At 38.4% G+C, this 12897-nt stretch overlaps 1 protein-coding gene across 1 annotated transcript in view; it reads left to right on the plus strand.

The window, feature by feature from the left end:
* Positions 1-2830: 2830 nt before the first annotated feature.
* LOC140928674 (uncharacterized) overlaps positions 2831-12897 on the plus strand; it is a 46219-nt gene continuing 36152 nt past the window's right edge. The window contains exons 1-16 of the mRNA XM_073378451.1: positions 2831-2902; positions 3306-3383; positions 3899-3979; positions 4098-4151; positions 4266-4337; positions 5870-5947; positions 6580-6657; positions 7456-7527; positions 7632-7697; positions 8849-8920; positions 9573-9644; positions 9908-9979; positions 10911-10982; positions 11530-11601; positions 11744-11845; positions 12567-12641. Coding sequence (XP_073234552.1) covers positions 2832-2902; positions 3306-3383; positions 3899-3979; positions 4098-4151; positions 4266-4337; positions 5870-5947; positions 6580-6657; positions 7456-7527; positions 7632-7697; positions 8849-8920; positions 9573-9644; positions 9908-9979; positions 10911-10982; positions 11530-11601; positions 11744-11845; positions 12567-12641 — 1187 coding nt within the window. The 5' untranslated portion in view covers position 2831. The remainder of the gene's footprint in view (positions 2903-3305; positions 3384-3898; positions 3980-4097; positions 4152-4265; positions 4338-5869; positions 5948-6579; positions 6658-7455; positions 7528-7631; positions 7698-8848; positions 8921-9572; positions 9645-9907; positions 9980-10910; positions 10983-11529; positions 11602-11743; positions 11846-12566; positions 12642-12897) is intronic.

A 12897-nucleotide genomic window follows, 5' to 3' on the forward strand; every position in this document is an offset into this window, starting at 1 on the left:
GATATTTAATATCAATGGCATGAGCGTCAGTGCTGTCTAGAGCCGTCGAGAGCTTCACGAGCAGTTTAGGATCCTTTGATTGCTTTACTGCATTATATAGAGAGCTACCAGCAGATGATGTTGACACCAAGTGCAGAGGGTTCTGGTACTTCGCTTTCTCTTCACAAAAGAAGCACAGATTGCTGTCATAAGAGACAGTTTTCGACCTTGTAAGAATGTCAAGGATGTCATTAACTTTTCAGCAATTCCAAGATGAAAAACACAATAAAATAAAAAGTTAAAGTTATAAGCCATTACACCTAGCAATTACCTGAAGCGATTCACTTGTCTTTCTTCGAGCTTCATTTGGCCCTCTAACCTCTCTCTGAAACCTCTTTTTTACCCTCTTGATCTTTCCTGAGTGGGTGGTTTCTTGGTAGCACGACCTATTCCATGTTGCTTTTTCTTTAAGCTCTTCTAGTGGTAGATCTTTAAGTACAAGCCACAATGTTTTCGAGTTGATGTCCTTGTACTTTGAACGTTCTTCGATGGCTTCTAAAAGCTTTTGATGGGAAGTTGGATCTTCAACAAGATTGGCTGTACTTTTTTCTTGGCAGATTACACATAGCTTAAAATCTAAAGGGGCATTAGACCGGCCAAAATCCGTCATACTACAAGCACTGTGATGGCTGTAAGTACAACATGGCGGACACTCAAATAATTACCGCTGACCAGTATAATCACCCAGGCCCCCTAGGTTAAGAATCCACAGGAATTTATGCGAAATAGGATTGTAGAAATCGCCCATAATAAAGTTATATAAGGCACACGAAATACATTATCATTAAACCTTTTTAGCTTTTATTTTTTTCATTCAAATGCTATACATACAGCATTAATATGCATTACAATGAGTCAACGTTATTGTCCTGGATGATGTGTTCACCTTTGGCGTGTTTTGCAATCCAGCCTCATTTCCATGTATGGGTCACGTGACACTACAGAGTGGCACCAATCGATGCAAGATGTCTAACTGGCTAAGGTAAGCAAGTTTGGCATAATAAGGATTTTTTTGGACAAATTTATAGTAAATTATGTGTTTTAGCCTCGCTTTCATGTGTAAGGTTACGTGACCTTTGTAAATTAGCATAAATCAACAGGGAGGATCATGCCTAATCATGTGAGCAAGTTTGGTGTATTTTCGTCTGTTATTAACAAAGTTATGAGCAATAATGTGTTTTAGCCTCGTTTTCACGCTGGATTTCATGGGTCAGAATTTAACTCCCCCTTAAAAGCCGTCTGAGCAAGTGGCAAAGCTGGCACCAAAACTTTTCATGTTTAGTAGGTCCTAATGAACACTTTTACGCTAGGTGCTTGCTTTCAGCACAAACTTCACACGGGACTAAATTTTATGACATTTGCTCCCAGACTATATGCTCGATATTTTTGTTGCCAGCTCCCAGTTGGCCTGCTAACTAAACCGGTTAGAGCGCTACACCGGTATTGCAGGGGTGGGTTCAAATACCAGGAAGCCTGAATTTTTGAACTGCATAAGATGCGTACTGAACTGTGACTGATCTTCTCTGCTGAAAATTCTTTACTTCAAGGTTTTTATTGTTTTTTCTTTTCGAAGGGAGTTACATGACAATGAAATAGAGCTGATAGGCGCCAAGGTTTTCTACAATATACCCGAGTTGCTGCATTTGTGAGTTTAGTTCCATGATGTTCATTATAATGATAACTATGCTTTTCCATGTGCAGTGTGCTTGTGTAAAGAAATATAAAGTCAAAGTTAAGCTATGTTCACCCTATCACCTAATAGCTTTTCATGCTGACACCAAAACCTATCCGATACTGTATAAACATAACTGGACCAAGTCTTTGACACACATCGAATATCGCGCCAGAGCTGTTGGCCGCAAAATATTGAACAAGTTGCAAGTTATTAAAACGTACTCGATATCAAGTAAGAATTCATGCCTAGTTTGCATTCTGAGTATTTTACTTATTCCTGGCGTTGTGTTGGGCCAATGCACTGGTGCTCTACTCTTACCACCTACAAAAAATGTGGTTTCTATTTACGAAACCAAACGGTCCAAGTCAGTAAACCTTGTTGTCGTTGTTGTTTCTAGTCCTTTTTCCCGGGGCATTTGGCCTCCGTTTTTCTTCGATTTCTGATTCGGTGAACAAAGCTTTGATCGAGGTTTTTCGGACCGTGTAAACATTATTATTACATTGAGTAAGGATAAGTATATTCATTTATTAAAAAAAAGAGCTAGGAGATTGCTTCCTGTTTGACAACGATTGACGTTTGGACAATCAGCGCAAAATCAATTTCAGAATCATCCTCACAAGGACTAACAGCTCTTCATGTTTTTCTCTTGATTTCTTTTTCCAGAGATCTTATTGGCAACAAGCTAGAAAGCATCACAGCAGAAGGATACAGTCCTGCGTTTCAAGACCTTCCCAAACTAAAGTGCTTGTAAGTTTCAAAGTCCTACACTCTATATAGGAAGGATTTTTCGACATAGGTGAACAATCCACTGGTGTTTTTAACTGAATTAGCCAAAGGTTAATTGCTCAGAATTACTAGAGAGAAGAAGAATATATTCAATTTAGTACTGAAATTCTTTTTACGATGGGCAATGTTGAAAGGGAACTGCGTCTGACTGGAATACAAACAAGTGATCACATTAAACACAGCCTCTCTAAATTTTAGCTCGATCTGTGTATAATTATGCAATAGACTAGGAACCACTTTCCTGGTCTCTTGTAAGTACCTTTCTTTTGTTCACGAGACGGGCTATAGGTAGATGGCAAATCTTATCTTTGTTTTATCTTGCAGGGTACTTATGTTACAAAAAACAAAAACTCGCCACGTGATGTTCAACTCGTTTGTCAGAATTCCGCTTTTAGAAGATTTGTAAGTACTACTACCTCTCTAAACTTTGGCCCCTTTGTTGTTGTTGTTGTTGTTGTTTGAAAACGGAAATTTTTTTCACCGAGTTAGCCTACTGTCCATACGTGCACACGTGGTCCGGTGAAAACGGTCCCCGAAAAACTCATCTTTTCAATGACGCTCTCCAGAGTGCAGATTTTTGAAAACACCGTTTTACTGTACTCTTGTAGATGGAGGGAAACGAAGGTTTTTGAAAGCGACTACGTCATGGTTTTGGTCCAACCTCCACACATTTGCGACCATATTTCTTAAATTACCTTATCTAAATTTTTCAAACAATAAGATTGAAACAAGGGGCCCAATTTAGCAGACATTGTCTGTTTTATTGCCAGTCAAAAGATTGAAAGTAAACATTTACATCTTACAGGTGGTTGAACAATAACGGATTGAGGACTTTCCCACATCCATCATTGTCCTATGAGGAGAGGCCTGCTTTAAAATTTCTGTAAGTGCTTCACTGAATTCCTCAGTAACCTTAATAGCCTGCGAGCGAGCTCTCCAAGGCGCTCTAGCGGCGGAGCGGGAAAAGTAAGGAGAGCTTGTAACTACGTCTTTGGAATTTCTATCAATTCAACCTCCAATTTCCCTGTGGCTCCCCGTCCACTGAGCTGTCAGATTTCCGCCAATCGGCGCGAAACAGTAACGAGTGCGAATTTAAGCAAACATTGAAAAACACGTGCCAAAGGTAATGACGTCATTAGTAATGTCATCTTCGCCAATCAGCATTTCGCATCGATTTTCTCGATGCAAATATTCAAATTCCAGAGAAGTAGTTTTGCAAGGTCTCCTTCCTTTCCCGCCCCACCGCCAGAGCGCCCCGGAAAGCTTGCTCGCAGGCTATATCTTTAACTGTGAGTCTTATATTAAATGATTGGTTAACATCATTAGCAAAAACTAATGTTTCTCCTTCAAAAGTGGCTTTTACTATGGGACAATGTTGTGTCATGGTATTTCTCACAGGCGTATCGAAAACAATGAAATTGAATCACTGATGAGTTATGATAAGGGCGACTTTCCACCAGACCTGGAAAATCTCCATGGGTAAGTTGTGTTTTCAGATATTTTTACTTCAACTTCCTCCTTATTCTTATTGTTCTTAGGGGCCAGACTGTCATTCAAAAAATGAGTGTGTGACACATGTTAATATAATTTCTTTTAGTGAATTACAAAAGAACTACAAACCATTCGAAAAGACGAGAAACCTCGAGAAACTGTGAGTGTTGCAGTATAGTGCGTCTCATAAGCTACTTTAGCTGGTTCTTTTGCACTGAATTTGATTTTTTCATATTTTCCCAAACTAGTTTTATTCTGAGATATTTTACGATAGATTCCTGCATTCAAATCGAATCAAGGGAATGGGAGAGGAAGATCTTTGGATGTTAAGCAATCTAAAAGAGCTGTAAGTTAAACTTCAATTTCCATTTATTTACAAGGTGGATTATTATTCATTTAAAATTTTTCTGATTGGCTTTTAATTCTTCATAACCAACTAGCGCTTCCTTATATGGAAGATGCGAGGAATATACCATCGATTCGATGGTATATGTGATTGGAAACGATACGGCTTGGGCTATATCCCAAGACGAAAAAGCTGAACTTCTGACTTAATAAAAGAACTGAGGAAAAATATTAAATGTAAGGATATATAAAACATCTTGCTCGATGGATGTTATTCAGCTTTTGAGGCGTATCTGCAAGATAAAGCATCTGTTTTTGGTATATACTAAAACAGTGGATAGTGTTTTTCGCGCGCTCTTATTGACTACTCAATCAGTGAATATCCTGCATTATTATATGGAGGAGAGTGTTTTACTGGGAACTAAACCACTCGTAGATTCCATACGCCAGTTCATCCGGGACCCGAGTGGCGTATTTTCCGTATGTCACCTTTGTGAGTGTCGTATCGTTCAATGACGTCACGATTCCCGCCTTTTGCTTTTGTTGAATTGGTTTCTCCATATAATAAAAAGAACATTACACGTTGGCTCGAAGATATGAATTTATGTTCTCGTGGCAAGAACAATATCTCACTCGTTCACTTCGCTCACTCGTGAGATATTGTTCTTGCCACGAGAACATAAAATTCATATCTTCGAGCCACCGTGTAATATCCTCTATCTATTCACTGATTCGCCTCCAGTTCCACCGAGAGAGAGACGCCAAACTCACGTAAGTTGCGAGCAAAATGCCTTCCCTGTTTGCTGCCGTAAACAAACAAAGAAATTTCACAACTAATAAAGCAAGCTGTTTCCGAAATACACGAAGAAGGTGACGAAGTTCGGATTGGAAGATTTACGAGGTAAAGCTTTGTCTTTTTGACACGAATTTATCGATAAAACCGGTGCGTTACTTTATTTAGTTGAGTTGTTCATAAATAAGCTTAAAATTAAATTTTAATAATCTTTTTTTATACAATGATTTTAAATACAAAAAGAATTCACAACTCCCTTTGAAGAAATTTCCCCGCAAGAGCTAAACAAAAGCCTTCAAAAGTTTTAATTGTCGGCAAGAAAAAGCGACGGCCGCGGCCGCCCGGTCATTACGCGCCAAAATTGTAATCGTTGGCAACAGTATTTGGGTTAAAAATCATCATTTTTGTGCTCAATTATCTCACTGTTTTAGTATATAGTGTCGGTGGCTAGTCGTGGATATTTACCTCACTGCTTCGCAGTTCGGTAAATAACCAGGACTAGCCACCTCCACTTCGGTGAATACTTGTTATATATCCTGAAACTGGGCGAAGTAATAGGCTAAATTTTGACGAAAGGCTACGAGGAGGTAACCAGAAAGCGATGTGAAGAATTAGGCAAATCTCGGAGGCTGCTATCCACCTCGGCCTTCGATCTTGCATAATTCTTCACATCCTACTCAGCCTCATCCAATAATTGCTGAATATACCAAGTCACCAAAAATGCTTCTGTTATCTTTCAGATTTCTCAGTGCAAACAAACTCCAGAATTCCTCCGTCCACGCAGAGACATTCCGGAATCTGACAAAGCTTTCAGTACTGTAAGTAAATGACAGTTGCATCAAACGGCGTGTCATTTCTTATAATCGCCTTAGCAACCAATCATTGTGCACATTGGAATACCCGTCGTCTACCGATGGTAAGGTGTTTTGCCAAATCTTCTCTTATTTCCAATCGTTGGAGCTCTTTGAACCAGAAAGGGTTCGTGTTGTTTTGAACATCAGACCTTGCTGCGGTAGTTCCGGGCTCGATTCCTACCGGCTGAACCAACGCTGAGGGTTGATATTGTAGTCTTTTTAGATAAGGAAGAAAAAATACCCGGCCTCAAAGCAACAACAATAACAATTATAGTATACCAATTTGAAAATATTTGATGCTGTTGGTCGTAATAAAAAGAGCCAACGAAAACATTAATAGATCTTTTGCAGCGAGAATCCCTAGTATCTATTTTTCATAGGTTGTGGCCGGAATTAGGTAGGGAGGTATCTCGTAGAGGCTCTAAGTCAAGTTCGTGCTTATACCAACTCGGCCGGCCTGTGCTCCATAAAATGAAAGAAGATGGTTCCATATCATTCTCATTTGCATTTAGTGAAAACAGGTTTTTCTACAGCATTTTGGTGGTCAGTTATGGTTGAAAATTGTAGCTAATAACTTTGATAATTGACCTTTGCAGGCATCTTGACTGGAACAAATTTCATTATGTTCCCATTGCACTTCAAGGGAAAAGCAGAATTCCATCAGTGAACACATTGTAAGGACGATACGTCTCCTTGATTCTCCTTGTCATCAGTTACTTCACCGAGTTGAAAATCTCTCGTTTATTTGAGAACACAATGCCTCCAAAAACACTTTGTAGAGGAGTAGCCTAGGATCAGGGTCCTCAGTGGGTGAAAAACTTAAGCGAAACACTCCGCTTGCCGATTTTTTGATTGTCATTTAATTAATTATTTTTTTTTTTAATTTTTTATTTATTTTTTTTAACATTTCCCCCACTATTGAGTCTGGTCCCAGGCTAGCAGAGTAGTCAAACGCCTACACCCAAATAGCAGAACGATGTTTGTCCCATCAGGTTTCAACCTCAGTTAATTTATTGGTACATTCCCTCGATTCCCACACCACTACCCCACCCCTGTCTCCAGCTTCGCAAAGTAAATCACTCGTGTTTTGGAAACGTGCCCATTTAATGGAGGCTGTAGACAAGGAAAAGTGTTCAATAACCAACTCCAAAATGTCTCAACGTCTTTGTTGTAGGATGGCACTCAATGACGAAATTTAAGAAAAACCTCTTATGTTTCCCTTGATATCTCTGAGGTGGCAGCATGACATTTTAAACCTTCAAATTAACCTTCAAATCTTTTACTGGTTACTTTGGGCCATATTTCCCAGTAACAGAAGCTTGCTACAGCGCGGCTTTTCAGCAGTCTCAAAGTGGGTATCGATTTCACCAATAACATCGAATCTCCAAGGCAGATTTTCTTTAATCGATTATTGTAGGTTCGTTTTCCCACGCATCTGAGAAAAACCGTGTTATTTCCCTCCACCTTTGTAGAGACGTGCGGGGCAATAGCTTCACTTACATTCTTAGGGGAACGTTTTCTGAGCTGGACAAGTTAAGATACCTGTAAGTACATGGGTTTGTGTTGGATACGTTTGCTTTTCTGAAGCCATTTATTTCTTCTCTAAATTTTTTTCTAAAAAATGAACGACATTTGTGTTTTCTTGCAGTCATATGCCATACAACAAAATTGTGACAATAGAAAATGGTGCCTTTCATGAAAATATACAGCACATGTAAGTCGTCAAAAAATATAAGGTTAATAATATAGAATGGTAACAGTACTGAGCGGAGTCCAGTTGATACAATTCGGTTTGCAATCAACGAGTGATTGTTAACGATTAATCAAAATTAAAACAAAATTTGAGAAAGACATTTTTGTGAGATAACGCAAGACTTCACAAGGTATTGTTAGACGTGAAACAAGACCCAGTTAGAAGTACCACTGTCTTATTAGCGAGCTTGCGCCGGTAGAAAGAAGAGGACGGTAAAAAGCTTGTGTGTGTCTGTGTGTGTGACAAACGTGACAGGAATTTTACTTACGTGTTTTGTTGTGATCTTCACTTAACATAAATGTTTCTGGTCTTTTACAAAAGACCTGTTAAAAGGAGGGTGAACTTTGGCGGAACGCAATCATTGTCACGTTTGTCACACAAGGTTTGTCGTCTTTTTTCCTTTCCCATCCTGTTGCATAAATTCACTATTAAGTTGCGGACGACGGCGACGGCAGCGAAAACGTCTTCGTTAAAACTGTGTCGCGTTTACTCCAACCCGCTTAAAGTGCTAAGGACGCTAAGTGTTGGTGAATTTTCCTGGAGTTGAATTCCTGGGTCCGCACCCGAGTTTAGAAAAAGAAAGAAACATTCCTGTTTGCGTGTGTCTGTACCTTCTCCACAAAACACAGCATAATGAAATTTTACGTCCTGGTTGCCAGGGACGGCAAGGTAATGTACCGAACCTGCATGCGCGAAATTGTTGTTTTGCTTATCAAAGCTAATGCGTTTTTTACGTTCTCGTTGCCATCGTCGTCATCGTTGCTAAAGCTCCGTTTCGCTTTAGTATGACTCGTACTGTCCCATTCTAGTGGAATTAGAATAGTTGATAGCCAATCACATTTGAGAATTTTGTTATAATTACGATTATACACTTTAAAGTTTGATATATCTTAAGTTATACAGTGAAATTAGGTTGATAAAATTTACCGTTGCGAAAAGACTTGAAGTACTTTTCACGGTGGTAAATTGAAAGTAGCCCCTTCACTTGATGACTCACTCTGTTACAGATATCCATTCAAAATTATTTTGAATTTTTTTTGAAAATGACGAAAATAAAATGAACTAAAATTTACGAAAAGACTTTCACCTCGTTCACGTTGATCTTGTTTCAGCCACATGGAGGGAAATCGATTCACCTTTAAGCACGAGAACCAGTTCACGAACTTGACTAAGTTAACACAACTGTAAGTAACAAGAATACATTTTAAGATTAAAAAGTTATTTTCCAATATGGTATGTGTACGGCAAGCTCATATATCGTCTGTCTTAAAAAACGTGTAGTGCTGGTCTCCATCAGGTGGTTGTATTGATTTAGACCCTGTTAACACGGGTCCGGACAAATTTTAAACGAACAAAAACTTGCACGGATCCGCCTTTCGTTTACACGGGACGCAGGAACCGGGCAAGTTCTTGACCCGATCAGAGGTAAGTCAATTTTTTTTTGTAGGCACGGTGTTCCACTTTTACGCGGACTCGTGTAAACACCTGAAACGTGCGCGTTTTTGCACATTTTGCGCTGTAAGAGTCTGGAGCCTTGTTACGCGCCTTTGATTAAAATAAAGCCATTCCAATGCTGACACTAAAAAATTTGTACTGACTCGAGAAAACAGTAGCGTAACACAGTTTGCACGGGTAAAATTTGACCGTTCAAAAAATTTTGTCCGGATTCATGTAAACGGAGTCTTACTAACAGGAATACTGGAAGAAGCAAATTTTGCTTAGAGCACTTGAACGTCATTTAAAGTATTTAATATTGAGGCTTATCATTGCGCCATCTTAAATACTTGTGTGGTATTACTTGTCTTTCCTTTGACGCAACACATCGTTTGCTTTTAGAGGTTTAAGGAGAAATCAGATACGAAATATTCCTGATACAGCATTCCATGGACTTATAAGCTTATCATGGCTGTAAGTATTTCGCCAAAAAAATTAAAGTGTATTGCAATGATGGAAGCTCAATATAACGAAGTGAGCATAGTCCAGATGACTCCTAATAGGACTGATGTTGACAGTGTTTAACATAATACACCTTGCTCCCTACCCACTTGTGCAATGTCTAAGTTATGTTTAGGTTATGAAAAAATTTGGATGAGGGCAAACAACAAATTTTGAGACAAAAGTTGTACATTATACTATAATTTAATTTTCTTTACACCATTTACTTTTCGCAGTGACCTTGGTGAAAACATGATTGGGCGAATACTGAAGATTTCTTTTCGTGACCTTGCTAATGTGGCAACACTGTAAGTTCTCAGGAAGCTTCTCTGTGATTCAATATGCTTTTTTTGTTTCACTTACAACTCAAAAGAACCTTTTGACCTTTGCATTTCAATTCTCAGTTCTTAGTTCTGAGTTTATTACTCTCCTAAATTTAGTGCGACTATGTTAGGCTAATCCCAAGAGCCAAAATAGAGGAACGGAATAATATTGGCTTCCGCAAGTGTTCGTTCTTAGTTTTACGTGACACTATTTGCTGTCGTTTTAAAAATCAAAAACTTCTCTTCGGGTAAATCGAATCCCAAAGTAAAAATCCGTCAATTAAGTTATTTAAGACTACATTAAGACATTAAACCTGTTTCCTGTCATCTGTGGCAACGGTTGGCAAGGATGGACAGGGATTGAAACTTGAAAAAGTTGTCCCAACTATACCTATACCAAAAAATTATAATCTATGGTTATTGCTCCCTGATGAAATAAGTTTGCTATCTTCTTCATAATTCTTACTGAGCATTTTTGATGGGTAAAAGCACGAAGTAATGTCTTCGACACAGAATTGACCTAACGCAAAAATGTCCTAGTGCCCTTTTAAATAGATCAAAACATGAAGTCGTCGTATTGAAGCCAATGTAAACCATTAGATTGAAAAAAGCGTCGGTTGATTCTCGTATGGGCAGCCCAGTTTCTGCTGTCCCAAGCTGTACAGCTGGCAATGCGTCAGTGTTTTCCCCGAACCACTCAATAGTCAAACGCATTGATTCTTCGGCGTAATTATTTCAAGATCAAACACAAACCGCTCTAAAGAAAGATGACTACAAATTAAACAGCATAGCAATTTTTGTTAGTTAGTCATTTGTTTATGGTTCACAATTTTCTGCCTTGGCATTGCCCATTCAAGGAGACCCATCTTTTAGCATGTTCATTTATACTGCACTACTCTGTTGTCTTTGTAAACAGAAACTTAGATAACAATGAGATTGCGTTTATTGAAGATGGAACGTTTGCCGGAGTTCAACGCTTTGGTAATTTGTAAGTGCCCTGAATTTTCATTATGAGTAAATATATGCACTTCACAATCATAATAAATAAACTAATCAGTTAATAAATCAATAAATAAACAAATAGATAATGATCTTGTTATATACTCCTAATCGAATAGCAATTTTGAAATGTTTTAGTTTTGAGGAGAGGGAAAAACCGCATAACTCAGAGAAATTTCTGTTGAAGCACAGAGGTGAACCAACAACAAACTCCATGTTACTAACTAGAATTATACTTTTTTAAAAAAAAAAAAGATAAAGAGATTTATGGGACTAAAACAAGGATCATTTGGGAAATTTTTATAAGCGAAAGCTAGACCTAAGGGCAAGGAAAAATTGGGAAATTTCATGGAAAAAGTCATGGGACGTCATCATTGATTTTGAAGAGCTCAAAAGAATACGAACCCTGTTAAGTAAGCTTTGGCTGCTAAGATTTCGCTTGTTTTGATCGTTAATTCCCAGTCCCGTTTCACTACCCTGGGTCTCCGATAATGCTCAAATTGCGGCTAATACCAGCTTGTTTATTATGCAATTAGGAAACTGCAACACAACCAGCTTACGTCTCTACCGAACGGTGGTGATTTCAGCAACAAGCAAATGAATATTATGTGAGTAAGATTGTATTTCAGGTCATACTTACAACCTAGCAACTTCTGCTAAAATTTCCTTAGATAAAAAAAAAAACATTCTGTTTATATCTTGATATGAATTTTTGCTGGGCCGTGACAAAATATCAATTTTTTTTTTCAGAAACTTTTCGAATAACAGAATAACATCGATTGCCAATGGAACTTTTGTCAATGTGAGGTGTGTCTCGGGTGGATGCGGGCCTTACGATAAAGGGACAATATGGTAAGTGCATAGTATTCAATACATTTATTTTTCTTAGTTTAAAATTAAAGCCTGTTTTTCAATTACCTTTTAAACCCTAATATCAAAATTCAGATTCTCATTTGTTGTCCCTATACAGTCGTTGAAGTATCAATTAGATTCATCTTGTGTGATCATGTGCTTTATTCTTATCACCAATTTGCTTTAATATTATAAGGAGAAATTTGATGATTACTCTTAGGGCTTGAAGGGTTAAGACATTGTTATTACAGTAAAAGGCCACGAGGCGCGCCGTAAAAAAAGGCGAAATTTTCTCGCCTGAGCTTGCGGTAGTTAAACTTAGAGGTCCTAATCAGTCATTTTATCACAATACGCCTTAGAGAACTTCCATAAACTTTTCAGCTACTGATCATGCCTTTTATTTCCCGCGTAGGGCACTCTTTTCCGCGAAAATAGAATCTCCACCGTGTCTATGAGCGCGTCCAAAGTATAAGATATCAAAAACGAAAACTAAACGTTACTAAAAAGCAAAAAAATATATGTCATTTTTAGGTCTATAGGTTTTGCTGACTGGTTTGTGGAATTTAAAAGATATGCATAATTCGCGCCAAAACCGTTCTAAAAATAATCTGGTCCGTGAAAACGCCGTGACACGAGCGCATCTTAGTTGCTCGCTCCTGATTATGGGCTCCTGCTATCTGATGACGACAGTTTTTTTCTTTCTTATATTGCGTTGTTGTAGGAAGTTTGAAAACAATGAAATAGTGTCAATAGACGGAGGTGCCTTCAGGGGATTTGATGGCCAGCGGTGTACACTGTGAGTATAGAGAGAATTGAACAATAACCCACGTCAAGAGCCATAATAGGACTATTATGGCTCTTGCCAACGTTCGATATATTAAAATTCTAACATGACCCCGAGGCTTTCTGGTCATTTTTCTATATTTGGTTTGGTTTTCTTTGTGCTCAAGTCTCTTCTGAGAATTTCGAGACAATGGAGTCGTGAAAAATTTGCAATTCTGTCCCTAAAGCCTCGAAGTCATGTTAGAATTTTAATAGGGAGCTTACGCAAC

Source organism: Porites lutea, chromosome 2 (genome assembly GCF_958299795.1).
Source record: "Porites lutea chromosome 2, jaPorLute2.1, whole genome shotgun sequence".
Taxonomy (NCBI): Eukaryota; Metazoa; Cnidaria; class Anthozoa; order Scleractinia; family Poritidae; genus Porites; species Porites lutea.